This window comes from Phalacrocorax carbo, chromosome 18, assembly GCF_963921805.1.
Source record: "Phalacrocorax carbo chromosome 18, bPhaCar2.1, whole genome shotgun sequence".
Taxonomy (NCBI): Eukaryota; Metazoa; Chordata; class Aves; order Suliformes; family Phalacrocoracidae; genus Phalacrocorax; species Phalacrocorax carbo.
The window spans coordinates 12759888-12774470 of record NC_087530.1 but is presented as its reverse complement, the minus strand read 5'-3'; the positions used below and the strand labels follow the sequence as shown (position 1 = coordinate 12774470).

General features: G+C 51.6%; 1 protein-coding gene across 7 annotated transcripts in view; it reads right to left on the bottom strand.

Annotated features, from left to right (window-relative positions):
• Positions 1 to 913: 913 nt before the first annotated feature.
• Positions 914 to 14583, bottom strand: part of TRAF2 (TNF receptor associated factor 2) — a 29589-nt gene continuing 15919 nt past the window's right edge. For 4 of the 7 annotated variants that reach the window (XM_064468461.1, XM_064468462.1, XM_064468464.1 and 1 more), the window contains exons 5-11: positions 13195 to 13266; positions 11422 to 11496; positions 11151 to 11327; positions 10368 to 10727; positions 9257 to 9434; positions 5575 to 5723; positions 914 to 4799 (exon numbers count right to left, since the gene is read on the bottom strand). In XM_064468461.1, the coding sequence (XP_064324531.1) occupies positions 4581 to 4799; positions 5575 to 5723; positions 9257 to 9434; positions 10368 to 10727; positions 11151 to 11327; positions 11422 to 11496; positions 13195 to 13266 (1230 nt within the window). In that variant the 3' untranslated portion in view covers positions 914 to 4580. Of the gene's footprint in view, positions 4800 to 5574; positions 5724 to 9256; positions 9461 to 10367; positions 10728 to 11150; positions 11328 to 11421; positions 11497 to 13194; positions 13267 to 14583 lie in introns of those variants that run through there. The other 3 variants (XM_064468465.1, XM_064468466.1, XR_010375619.1) reach the window with 2 other exon arrangements.

Genomic DNA, 14583 nt, shown 5'->3' with positions numbered 1-14583 from the left:
ATGGGACAGCCCTGGGGAAGTGGAGTAGCAGTTCATGGCAGCCTTGGGAAAGCTCTTCTCTGCCAAGGCTGATCGCTGCAGGCTCCAGGACAGTCTGGGGGCTGGAGCATCCTGGCTTCCTTGGTTTCTTGTTTTTCCAAGCACTCACAGACACTGACAAGGTAAGGCAGGGAGCAAGCACTGGGGCTAGCCCTGTGCTGCTGGCAGGAATTCCTGAGCTGCAGCAGCACCATGAGCTGCAGTGCCAACATCCCTGTAACAGGCTTTTCCCATGGTCCTTGGTGTACTGTGCAGCAGCGGCACCTGTAAGGACTGGGTCTGGCTGGAGCCAGGCCCCTGAATTTGTCTGTTGTACAGCCGTGCCTGCAGAGGTGGCTGTGTTGCTGCTCCCTAGCACGGGTTTAGTCCTTCAGCCCTGGAGGGGCAGGACAGGGCCTACTGCAAGGACAGGGGGAGCAGCACAGGTACTTGGCTCCTAACAATGGCTGAGAAAAACCAGCCTGTCTTAGAGCGACTCAGTGGATAGCACCCAGGACCGTGAGTGTAATGTGTTGCATTTACCTTTCCAGTTGTTCTGCTGCTGCTGGTGAAGCTGGCCCAGCACTGCTGCACCTGCTCCCTCCAGCCCTGTGGTCCCTGCGTGTCTGACGCTCCAGCAGCTGGGCTGGGGCCACGTCTCATACCCCTCTCTCCGAGGAGTCCCTTCCCTGCCTGCTCTGGCACCCTGTGTTTGGAAGCTGCAGTGCTGGTGCGTGGCAAACCCTGCCAGGCTGCGCCATTACCACAGGGAACCAGTGGTGGCGGGAAGGTCCCAGCACGGCAATAACCCCCCCACCCTGAGGTAATCCTGCCACTGCTCCTCTTCCAGCCTGCGCAGTGCTGGAGCCCCACGATCCCATGGATTATACAACAGTGCCCTTCCAATGGCTTTTATTAGTGGTTTTGCCCATACTCCATCCTCAAAGAAAATAAACCAAAATAAAACCCAAACAACTTACTTCACAGTGCCAGGCTGAGATGGGTGTTCTCTGATAGCTGTGGTCAAATCGGAAAAAAAGAAGAAAGGGGGGGAAGGAAGAAAAACCCAAACCAACACAGAAATTCCAGTGGTGGCTTGTGCCAAGTGTCTGTGTGCCAGACAGGCTGGCAGAGCTGTGCCCAGGAAGGTACCATACCCCTGCCTGAAATGCATGGGACACACTACAATTACCACTGCACGCTCCAGAGCGGCTAAAAAAAATGAAAAAGGGCCAGCCAGCATTGTCAGCACCAGGTCTGCCGCTCCTCAGCCACACCACGAGGGAAGGGAAAACCAGCAGTGAGTACAATCTCCTGTCACAGGGGCTCACCTGCTGTGCCAGACCCCTGCCACGACCCTCCCCAACACCAGCACAGCCCCGCTGTCCCCTCTGCAGGATCAACGGGGAGAGCCTGGTCTCTGCTTGAAGCACAGACCTTCCAGATGCCTGCTGGGGCAGGAGGACCACGACCCACCCCCTGAAACAGCCCAGACCGACCCCCCCCCCCCCCAGCTGAGCCAGTGTCTCCACAGGCACCCCCGGGACCACTTGGCTAGAGCCACCCGGCCCTGCTGCAGGCCATTGGGGGGGTGTCCAGCACCACAAGAGCAAAGACATTCACATCAACTCAGACCACACTCCACACCTCCCCCTGCCCCAGGCCAATACACTTAATTCCCAACTGCTAAATGAGCAGAGCTGATTTTCCTCCCCCTTTCCAGGCCCTTCCCAGCCTCTGCAGGGCTGGGAGCCTCCCTTGGGCCTGGCTGTGGAGAGCTGCTGCAGGTGGGAGCAGCGCTGGGCTTTGCTAAGCCTTTTTTTTTTTTTCTCCTAAGGTAACAGGTGGACAGTGGCAGCACAGGGCTTGCTCCATTCCTCAGGACAGGCTGGAAAGTGGCTTGTGCAAAGGAAGGGTCCTGCCACTCGTCACTGCTGAGAAGAGCTGAGGGCCCCAGGGGAGGCAGCAGCAAGGCAGGGCACAGGCAGTGGTTCAGCCCTGCTCTGCAAAGAGCAGTTCCAGGCGGACACACACCCACCGACCAACTGCCCTTGGGAAGAAACAGGCAGGCCCTGCCTGTACAGGGCCCCTCACCTTTTCATAGCAGCCATGCCCAGAGGTTTCTCAGCCCACCCTGCTGCAGCCACCCCACCTGATGGGCACCCCCAGCTCGCCCAGAGCTGCTGTGCTGGCACAGCCTCCCCCCACTTCTGCTGAAACAGCAGAGTCCACCCCCAGCCCCAGCCTTTGCACACAACAGGTATGGAAAGATCCACATGGAGAATTCAAAGAGGGGCTCAAAGGTTGTCCCAGCACCCGCTCCCAGGCAGGAAGAGCCCCCAGCCAGCACAGCACCCTTGGGTCAGGGTCTGGCTCAGCTGCCCACCAGCCAGGAGAAGGCCATCAGGCACCCCGAGTCCCCCCAAGCAGCAGCAGGGACACGCCAAATCACCCCAGGTGCCAGCCGTCAGGGCAGTGGCACCACCACACAGGGTGTGGGGGGCCAGCCAGCCCTGGCAGGGCTCCCCAAGCCCTGCCTGGGTCACAGCTCATTCCCCTGGCCCTGCCGGGGTGGCTGTGCAGCTGTGCCAGAGCAGAGGTGGAAGCAGACCACGAGCAGGGTGGGCTCCACATCCATGGGCCAGGGCTGGGTGCCAGGCAAGGCCCTGCCAGCAGCGGGGCTTCGTGCCCACACCATAGCCTTGTGTCCCCCGGGGAGCTGCTGCTGCTCCCAGCCGAGGGCGACACACCGCGGCCACAAGCAAGAGGAGGGTGCCCACCCTCCAGCCCCGCTGGCCCCCCTCCCAGCCAGAGGAGCAGCACAGGAGCTGGACGGGGCCCTGGACTATTATTGCAAGGTGGGGTCAGTAGCCAGCTGTCACCAATGACCCATCTCCTGCAGCGCATTCGGTCACAGTAAGGGAAGCACAGACAGAGAAGGCAGCAAAGCCTCAAGAGTCCAGCCAGGCTAACTGCCAGTCTGGAGTTACTCATGGCCACAACAAAACAACTCCAGAGGGTCCAGCCAGCCATGATGGAGACATGGCAGCAGTTTCTTCACAAATACAGAGACCTTCTTGTGGGTGCTGAGCACTTGCTGCCCAGAAGGGAGCAGTGCAAGGAGCTCAGAGACAAAAAAGGAACAGCAAGCTTCATTTGAGGACTTCTCCAGCCACCCCACATCCTACTCGGGTGGCTGCAGGCTCAATGAGGGGCCAAGCAGACAGAGCACTCCAGCGTGCAATGACTGGAAAGCAGCAGGCACGGTGCTCCCAGAGCTGAGGGAAGGACAGGGGAAAGCTGCTGCTTGTGGGTGAGGCAGGCATGTGGAGAGGGCAGGGGCTGGCCAGCAACTGCCCACCACACAGGTGGACAAGAGACAGGCCGTGTCCATCAGCACTGCAGCTGCGGAGGTGAGAGTGCCTGTGCAGATGGACAGCGGCAGCGCAGGCGCAGGCAGCAGCGGAGCTGTGGCCGTAATGTGCCCAGTAGCTGGAGAGGGCCCTGGGAAGGCTGGCACATCTGTGCTGCTGCAGTTGCCCCGGGATGGGGCTGAAAGTCAGCTCAGAAGCATCTGTGCGTGTGTAAAGACAGCTTCCAGCACTGCCACCATCCTGCCCACTGCTGCTCAGGTGCAGGCAGGCAGAGAACGATGGGGTCTGGCTAAAAACCCACCTGGGGCTCCCAGGGTTCAGGGGCTGAAGTCCTGCACTGAGCCCTGCGTCACCCTCCTCTCCTGGGACAGGACGGGCAGTCTCCAGGGGAGATTCTCTTCCCTCTCACTACAGGCATCCCCAGTGTTGCCCCACACTCCCTCCCAGGCAATGGGCACTGCCTGACCCATCCCATACTCCCAGCACACCGCTCAAAGCACAAACCACCCATCAAACACACAGCGAGGGCCAGACACAGGGTACTGCTCCCCTGCCTGCTGCACAACTTGGTTCAGCAGCCCTCTCTGCAGGCACCGATGGCACCAAAACAGCGGCAAACCAGTTGGCACCTCTCTCGCCCCACTTGCACCGAGCCTGCCACACACCCTTCCTGTCCACCAAGGTGCAGACCAGCCAGCAGCGCAGAGCAATGGCACCCCTGCAGCACACAACACTTCCAGGAACATGGAGATCTCTGAAGAAAATCCTGGATGGCTGAGCCAAACATCCACACGAGGTGGTGCTCAGGCAGGCCAAACCCTTGTTTTACTAGGGAGCACTGAGGCTGTGCACTAAACTGGTAAAGCAAGAGCTGCATTGGTTTCCACTGGAAGCCTAGACAGCGGCAGTTCAGACACCCAAGTCCCTGCAGGAAATCATCTTGTACCCTGCAGACTGTGAACGTCCACCCAAACCTCTTCTCAGGGAAGGTCTGTCTGACACCAGGGAAGAAGGTTCCCATCAGACACCTTGTTTCCGCTCAGAGCGAAGGTCCCTTTTTGGGAAGGGCTTCTCCCCTTCTGCTTTTTGCCCCCTCCTTGCTCCGAGACCTGCCTGAAGGGCAGCACAAGAGGGGAATGCCCCACGTGGGGCTGGCTCTGTGTTCACTGCTCCTGGAGGTGAGGAGGGTTAGAGGCCTGTGAGATCAACGATGGCTTTAATAAAGATGGCATCATCACGCACGTAGGAGTTCTTGGATTCCATCACAGAGACAGGGCAGAACAGTGGGCAGCCGCTGGCAATGTTCATTTCCGTGATGGGTCGCTGGAAGGAGGAGGATGTCACGTCGGGTCGGAAGGCATCGATGATGTGCTCCCGGTTGTTCTGGTCCAGGAGCATCAGGGTTACCTGCAGGGAAATGTGAAAATATACAAGAGTGGATGAATAAAAAGCACATGCAAACCCAGGCCAGTGGCCTGCTCACTTGAAGCCTGTGAAACGTGCGAGAACCAACGCAACCATAGTCACATCATGCACCTACAAATCTGAGAAATGCCTGTAAGTAGGGTCAGCAGAGAACGTCATCTCCGTGACATTCTGCAGAAACCTTCCCACATCCTGCCCCGTCACTGGAAACTTCTGTGTGGCAGCACAGGGCTGTCACACCAACTCTGAAAACCTAACACTGGCCAGCATGGCAACCACCCCCAACACCAATACCCCACGCAGGTATTTCATTAAGTCGCAGGGTTGCTGTCCTTTTGCAAAAGGCGGCAGTCCCACTCTCTCCATCAGTACTTCGCCCGCTCAGTCTTGAAGTGTTTCACAGAAGTGCAATGTCTAGGAACTGCAATCTGAGCTTCTGACATCAAGTGAGCATCCATTTCACCCCAAGCACCGAGGCCACAACAACCTCCCCTCGCCCCAAATTCATGCTGCTGCTCCACTTACTTTCCAAACATGCTGCCACTCTCCTGCTGCAGCCTCTGCCGTTTCATGCCCCTGCCCTGTAGCACGCTTGGTGCTTTCAGCACAACTGGGGAATCCCCAGAGTGGCCGACATATCAAAGTCCTTCCTTCTTCTGCTTGCTAAGTAGGCCAGACTGATGGTGTCTAGAAGCTCAAGTGGGTGCAAAACTAGAGAGGCATGTTGCTGGGCATAGCGGCTTTGTCCCACACCTACCTTCTGGTTGAAGGGCCACCGCAGAAGCGCATCATTGGGTCCTTTCATCACCACAAAAAACAGGGACAAATGGGTCCCACGCCCAGTGCCATCCCCGTTCAGGTAAATGCGCAGACACATCTTGTAGCCGTACTTGCTCGTGTAGAATGCTATCAAAGAGTTGAAAAACAGACACAGTGAGTGTCAAGCCCAGCAAAGCCTGGCACCAACAGGTTCCTTTGAACTGAGGACTCTGAAGCTTGGATCCTGGAAGAAACCAGGTCTAAGTCTTAAAATACATGGACCACAGAGGTGGTCCATAAAGGGACCAGGTACAAACAAACAGCCCAAGGTCAGGTAGTCACAAGCCCCTGGTCTAGTTGAGATGCTGAGTGCTGTGGCACAGAGCAGGGCGCCCGCCAGCCTCCCAAGCTCTCCCCACCTACCACCGCAGGCACAAGTACCCCAGGCAGAGCCCAAACCTGGAGCTCTGCCCGGGAGCTGGGTGCTTCCCACCGCATCCCATAACAGAGTCGCCAGTTGCGCAGCATGTGACTGCTGAAGGAGCTGCAGTTCATGGCAGTAACACTGATGAGTGGGAACACAACCACCCCAAAAACAACCCGACATGAAGCAGACCATCCTTAGTACTCACTGCACCCTCTTTGTAAGCTGGCCACCTCTAATGGGGGCAGAGGCTCAAGTGAGCTTTGGTGTCCCATTAGGATCCCAGCGGCTCATGCTGTGCTGTATGGGCACAGCAGGGTATGGGCTCTGGGACCTCGGGCTCTTTCCTTCTCTCAGTTCTGGGAATGCCCATGTTGTGATACCAGACCTGTGCAGGGCCACAGAAATAGGTCTTGGAGGGCGACCCGCTGCAAACCACCCTCTCCCAGTGGCACAGAGCTACGTGCTTCAGGTCTGGTGATGCTCAGCAGCCCCATGGCACAGGGCAGGAGATAAGAGATGGTATTTTACTGCAGGAGTCCATGCATTCTTATGAACAGGCAGACCAGCACTAGCAGACATACTGTGAACTTCCACAGGACAAGGTGCAAGAGATCAGGGTTTTGTCACCCAAGTCCCTCCTGGCACTCCCCAGATTGTTTCCTCTAGTCCTTCCTCTCTGCCTGCTTCACTCAAAGGCTTTCAGGGCAGATGCCACCCTCTGCTAGTCCAAGCAGCCCATGCTCACAGCCTACCTGGTGCTTCTCAGCACTCTTGTAACACTGTGAATGTAAAAACCAGGCAGGGAACTGGAGGAAGGATGGCCCCAGAGCGGTTGGAGTGCCCAGGAAAAGGCACCAGGTAGCCAGAGTGCTAAGCACCTTGTGCACCATGCCATCAGCTCAGCACAGGCATCCTGCTTCCCACCGGCCTGAGCAAAGGCAAAGCGCATCAGAAGCAAAGCAAGAGCCGAGCAAGCTGCCCCGCTGGCATCCGATGGCCAGCGGCGGGTGGCTTTCCAACAGGAGCTTCACTTTGAACTGTCCCGGTTCATGACCCCAATGAGCCCTTCTTGTGCGGATTTGCCTTTTGGAACTCTTCTCATTTTACCCTTTGCAAAACCCTGCGGCAGTCACCGTGTCCTCACAACGCAAGTGAGCGGCAACTCTACTTCCTTCTCTTTAACACTGATTTCATTTGGTATTTCCTCGCCTTTACATTTAAATACAAACCATACAATTCTACTAATTTCCCTTTTTTCATCCTATTCGCAACCCAGACCTCTCCTCCCAGCTCTTCCCTTCCCAGACTGAACAGCACTAGTCTATTTACTTCACTTTCTAAGATAAAAAAGCCCACCTCCACAAGAAACATTTGCTTCTCAGCCTAATTTCCTCAGCTAAAGCTGCACTAGGAAAGAGGAGCTTTCATCTACGGAACACAATCTACTACTGCAGGAAACAAACCCTGGTACTCTGCACTTTGAAGATAAAACAAAAAGTCCTGCCTTTTCCAGAGGCAGTCCCAGCATTAGGCAGAGGCAACCCTCAGCTTCCAATCCCTCCAGCCACGTACAAGATTTTGATCAGCAGATAGCAGAGACCAACCAGCAACACAAGACACAGTCTGGTGGCCTGCAAAGTAGTTTCTCCTTTGATGAAACAGTTTACAAAAGCCCTGAGCCCTGCCTTTGCTGCCCTGCCACCGCTGGCAGGCACAGGATGGAGACTGGCCAGCATGCAGCATGGAGGAGGCACCAGCAACCATGAGCTGCAGTTCTAGGAGGAACTGTGCATTCAGAGCACAGCCGAACAAATGTCTGGACAGACGAAGCCTCTTGCATTCAGAGAGGTTTCACCCCTTTCCCTCCCTTGTCCTGACTCTGACGCTTACATCCCTCCACCAGCTGACTTGATTCTCCAACCTAGACAAAACAAATCCCACCCCACTGTGAGGATCCCAGCTGGCATCAGCTTGTGGAGGGGCCGGAGGAGCCCCCAGGCTGGGGCACAGCGAGACAGAATGCCCACGGCCAGAGGGCAAGAGCCAGCACTGTCCAGCATCTACCTCAAAACCACAAGCCTCTGGAGACATTCAGGTCAAGCAGCTCTTGAGCACAGTGCAGGAGATAAACAGGGTGCAAGAGTTAAGGTCGTCTAAGTCAAATGAAATAGATTTGAAGCAGATTTGTTCACTTTGGGAAAAGGAAGGAAGTTCTGCCCTTCCCGAAGGGGACAGACAGCAGGGGTTTTCCACGGCTGCTGCTGACTTTTAAAAGGAAATGCTAATTGCATGTGCACAGTTTCAGGAGCAGTTTAGTTCCCCTCAAGAAGGGGAATCATTTTTTCTTTCAGTTTTTCAAGAGAAAAAGGACTCTGAACAGCCTTCATCCAGAAAAAAAAAAGATTTTAAAATAGTTTTTAAAAATTCAATTGCTTTTATCTTGTGGCCCAGCCACAGTTTGCTTTTTCACAGCACCAGGAAGCAGGCGTAAGGTACGTGCTCTAGGCTTGCAAGCAGCTCTGGGCATTTTGAAAAAGCTCTCCAGCACGCTTAGATCTAAGCAATTCCTGCTCAGGCAAACACAAATTCGTCTCTTCAACCATTACGTTGTGAAGTGAGCTCCCCACTGAGCAATGAAATTGTGTGAAGAGATGGTTTCATCTTACAGCTCCAAGCCTGGTAAATGCTTTCGTAAGCAAAGAAGCCAGATCACAACCTACTGCTCGCTGTCTGAGGTTTTCTTTTTTTAAAGAACAGGAAGAACAGTGCAGAGCTGGGGCAGTTTGGCAAGGAGAGCCCCTTCCACTAGCAGATATTCAAGCACTTCCCCTAGGTGTGGTTTGGGCTTTATTTAGACATTGTCTCCTGCGCTGTCATGCTTTAGGCACTGAAATATATTTCTGGGTCTCTAATATATATTTCCTCCCTTCCTTAACCATTTCATTGCTAGTTTTATAATCTGAGTACTTTAATTCTAACTAAAGGGTTATGCAGGGCTATTCCAGAGCCGAGAGGGTTCCATTCTCTATTCCAAGCCATTAAAAACGTTTTCTGCAATCAAAAAAGCACCTCTTCCAGCAGAGCAGTTTCATTCAGGCCAATGTTAAAAAAAAAAAAAGTTCCAGGCTCCACAGGGAAAGAGGGACAGAAGAGAAGTACATCTGAATGGCCAGCATCTCCCCTGCTAAGGACACCACTGCAAACCCCACACCCAGCTGAGATGCAAAAGTTTTTCATCTTTGTGGGCAATAACCTGGAGAGAAGATCGCAGGAGAGCGGCCTGTTATCGCCTCCTGACGCTTCCTGGCAAATTCCGTTATCTTCCAGATGAAAACACCGTCGTAGGTGGAAGCTTCCATGTTGCGGATCTTTTCCTCCATCTCAGCCATGGCCAGGTCTTTGAGCCCAATGCTCCTTTCCAGCTGCCGGACCTGCTCAGTGGGATACACGGTGCAGCCTGGTTAGAAATACGTACTGCTGTGAGACCCAAGAAAGCCAGCAGACACCAGCATCCCCTTCAGGACAACTCTTCAGTGAGAGACATCCTCCAGAACTGACAGGGGTCTCGGGAGGGAGAAATTTAGCATCATAAGCCAACTCACTGAAGCTTCCTTTTGAACCCTGTCATTATATATCAATACAACTCAGTGCTTGAGCTGGAAACTTCCCCACAGCAAACAGAAAAATCCTCCCAATGAGCAGCTCAAAAAGTGAGGATGGGGGAAAAAACCTCTCAGCACTGTGACAAAACTAGATTGAGAAAGATAGGAACCTACACCCAGCCAGCAAGGTCTCCACAGGGTTAATCACTGCTAGCTGACAGAGCCACACCGGTTTTGGCAGCTCCCTTGCCAAGAGCAGAGATAAGCTGCAAATTGCACAGCTCCCAGCTGCCAAGACCCCCTGGCAGCGCTCAGAAGGGACTGTGCTGCAGCACACTGGTGAAGTTGCCCAGCTTCTTCACAACTCCAGATTGTGCTTGGCACAACGCTGCAGCATAGGATCAATGATTACACTCCTTTTGAAAGGTCTGGAAGGTAAGCAGCCCCACAGATTCAGGGAGATCCAGTGAAATGCTCAGTGCCCTGTCTCTCATCGGAAAACTTCACCTAGGAACGACATCTTGGTGTCTGCATAACTTGATTACCAACAGAGATCTGCATGCTTTATGCATGTCAGTTTAATGCCCATCTTTTCCAGAAGGCTTTTGAGGGTTGGGCACAGGCACAAATGATATTTTAGTTCTGCCTTCAGATTTGTGGAGATTCAGGGCTAGGCGGTGAAGCTTTGCTATTAACACAGAAAGGAAACTGAAAAAAGTCTCTGAGCAGAGTGCTGGAAAGCCCAAGCTAGTGGTTACACACCTTGTTACTCAGTGTTTCAATTTTCTCCTGGTCTAGTTGATGCTGCCGGCTGTAGGCTTCGGCTGTTAGAGACATTCTTTCCACCTCCCGATTGAGCACGCAGACAATGTTCTCAAAGGTTGCCGTTTTCCTCTCAAGGGCCTCACATCTTCCCAAGAGCTCCAGGGACTTGGAGAGCTTCGACTCCAAGCCCAGAGAGTTTGCTGCCAGTTGTGGGGAGTTGTTTTGTGATGAGGAAATGGCAGGAAGGGGCTTTAGGTCTCCAGACCCAGCCTTGAGGCTTAGCACAAAACTCAGCAGCATGTAGAGATGCTCCGCCAAACACTTGCTTTCGTGTTCTGGTAGCTTTTCATTTTCCACCTACATGAAAAGAAATACATCCCCCATTCAGCAAGCTCAGTCTACACTGTCACCATCCACAGAACAAATTCCTCCTCTCGAGATCACAGCATTAGCTTTAAATTATAAAAAGGAAAAAACCAAAGAAAGATAGTTAAAAAACCTGGTTTGGGGTGGGGGCGGGTTTCTTTGTTTCGGTTTAGAAATGCTGCAGATCACATACAATGACGGATGTTTAACGTTTCCCCAGCTGTACACACTGTTCTACTCTCTTCCTCCATTACTTCCCAAAAGGGCTCTGTCAGATGTACTTAACAGCACAAAAGGACTAAGCAAATATCCTGTAATCCCCCCCAAGGAGGGATTTATATGAACATCACCAGTAGGAGCTGGGAAAACTAAGTCACATGGAGAAATATGGCCTGGCCCCAGTTCTGTGCTTACAGCTGAAAGAAGCATAAACACCAGTCTCAAAACACTCAGGGTGTTCCTCAAGGAGGAGGTTTCCTTCCACGTTAATTTCATTCTCTGGATACCCAAACTCTGGACAGCAGATGATGTTAAGCTCCATTTGAACAGGGTTTGAAGCACCACTTTGTTCGAATATCTGAACGCAAACATCTGTAACAGTTTGAGCGACAGCAGTTTGCAGGTTAACTCTAACAATGGAACTGAAAACAAGTCCCAGGATAAACATCAACAGATGAGCCCTTACCACCTCAGCACATCCGACAACCTCAAATCTGCAAGGCACTTTAGATCCGCCACAAGTCTTCACATGGTCCCGAAACTAGAAACAAAGGAAAGCAACATTAGATTTTATGTATCCCCACTAGCTCCCTTTCCATCTTGCTGATGTCTAGGAAACTGAAGACGATCTCAAGAATGCCAAGCCATTGCTAATCACTAGCTGCCAAAGTGAGTGGTTAAACCTGGACACTGCCTACCCTTAGGTATGACTTCCACTGTCATATATAAATATAGCACTGACACCTGGGAGGAAAGTTTATTTCTCTTTCTCTTGACGGCCACGGGGTCTCAGGTCTCACCTGCACATGCAGGAAAGAAGCAGCAACCAGCACAGGTACATGTTACGGATGCTGAGCAACAAGCATGAGGCATGAGGGCATGAGGAACAACCCTGTGAAACAGACAGCCATTTAATTTTGTGCACTTCATGTAACCCTGGTTGGGGTGTGCCACAGCTTGGTATTTTTACTTCCAGCTAAGCATTACAAATCTGAGGACAGAAAGCTTCCCGGTGGTCCTGCCTGAGTATGTTCGACAATTACTGCAAGTCCACCTCTGCTGGATCCAGCATCCCCTCACTGGGGTGCCAAAGGCGGCCACACCTCAGCCACCACATGGCAGCTGCCATGAAGAACTGAGGCCAGCAGTGGATATTTCTACAGAGAAGTACCACTAACGCCCCCGCAGCCACCAAGATGACTTGTCTGGGTTCCCACACAATGCATGATTAATGCTAACAAGCACTGGCACATTACCATCTTGTTTTTGATATACCTGTCATCATCAGATAGATATCAGTGGTCTGTTCCAAACAACCACAATACTCCACATTTAACACCTACATCTGCTACAACAGATGTCAATAAAAACTGTTTTTAAAAGCTTCTAGATCCATCTGGCTTGCTTAACAAGCCAGGTTACTCGGAGTTACAATGGCTGCAGCTAATCAAGTTTGGAGAGAGATAAGAAGAGGGAGCTAATATTTAAACAAAGGATAGATCACCTATAGGAATCCTACAAGCCTCATTTCTGCCGGGCTCCACCTTCAGCCTGCAGACAACGGATCTGTATCCCAAGACCCCAGTGAAGTCCTTCATTATGCTGCACATTTAGAAGAACTCTTTGCTCATCTTTTTGATGCTTCTGTCCCCGCTACCCTGCTACAAGGGCCTTTTGCAACAGTGCTACTAAATATTTGCCCGTAGCAGGCAGGACAGTTTCAGATGAACGTGCTTTTTGAAGATATTTCCCAAAATTTTGATTTTCAGACTTTTGAGCGTTGCCCCAGGAGCCAGCAGCATGAAGACCCTATAGATGTGGATTCCATTACATGATTGATTACAAATAAACTAATTTAGCTGGAGATGGGCTCCCTTTCCATAACTGTGGTTGATATAGTTGCTTTACATATGACATAAGTACCCTTTAAACCCAGAAACGCGTTTTTCCCATGGAGACTCTACACCCAAACATGGCAAACACACCACTCAAAGGGAGGTGGCATCGGCAGCACTAACACAAAACTACAAGTGCCAATGAGTCATGTTCACCGGCACCCAACCAGTATTTTGAGCCCTATGGAAAGGTCACATCTGTACTAACAGCTGCCCCTTAATTGGTTTTCCCCCCACTTTCTAATGGTCTCTGTTTCCCCCCCCACTCCAAGAACACCGGTGTCAGCCCATCAGAACGCCAAACGCCACCATGGCACACACTTCACTGGCAGTCAGATGGATACCTTCTCCCTTGGAATCTTCTTCCCACAGCCTTCACAAGTCAGTGGAAATTCAGGGCAAACTTCACCATGAGCCTGTAAAGGAATAAACAGCAGAATATTTGATCCTCTAAATAAAAGCTCCAATGAGGTTCTATGATGAGTACAATTCAACGGGAGTAGTTCTATACCTTATTACAGTAAAGCATTGTATTCTACCAACCTATACTGAAATCTTGGTCACGCTGATATTTTGCATACTGACTCATTTGTGTGATCTCCAGGCTACCAGAATTTTGGGTGCCTATGTAGCCTCAGCCTCAACTTAAAAAGCTGCTATAATTTAGAAAAAAACAAATCAAATTACTACTTTGATGGACAAGATAATCAACAGGAAGCTCCATTTATGGCTCTGCTGGGAAAATACACATTCAGGCAGGTTGAGTGAAGTAAGCCACTATCTCAGCAAGATAGTTTGTTTAGTTTTTCCACTGTAATTGTTATCGGTCAGCTGAAGTACGAAACCATGACCTATTCATCACACACTGGGCTGAGCTGCCTAAAAGTATCTTCACATTCAAATCAAAAAACCATTTTTCAACCCGAAAGAAAAAAATTTTACCTCTGTCTCATTCAACGCCCCCTGCCCACAAACACCCACCCCTGCAGCAAGAGAACCCACAGTCTATTTTGGCAGCCAGCGGAGCTGAAGATATGACCAGGGCAATGGGATACTCTGTCCTCAGCAGATACTAGGGCCAGCAATACCGGCTAAATTGGGAAAGCTGGAATGTGCCTCTGCTTTCTGTGTCATTTCCACACTGCTTAAACCTTCTCCTTATACACCAATCAGCTGAAACAAGGTATTGTAAGTGTCATGAATATGCAGTTCAAAATTCAGATTAAAAGATAAGTGCGCTGAAGTATCTTGCCATGGTAGTAACAGGAAAAAAAAACCCAGAAGAATTTATGAAGTAGTAATCTGAAACCAGATGCTTCAAAACCTTTTATTTCAAAAATATTTATTCTTCAGTAAAACAGGTTACTATCTGGGAGGGGAAACATGTACAAACTTAAACGCTGTTACCACATCAGAAACTGGAAAGTGAAACCCATTAGTGGCTCAGCTTCAGCTTCTTAGTTACTCTCTCTTTTTTATACTTCAGATGAGTAATCAGACTCCAAGCCTCACTGCACTGTCCCTGGAAGAGTGACCGGCCAGCCTGCATGGCTCATCCAGGCAGTGCTGCCTGCACAGACAGCGCTGCCTGCGGAGGCAGAAGCAGATGCGGCAAAGCACCTCCTCCATCCCACTCAGAGGGGATGAAACCTTTCTTCTCCCCACCTACTACTCTCATGTTCTAGAAACACCAGATAGCATCTTACCCACGACCCACAAAACGCTGGCATAAG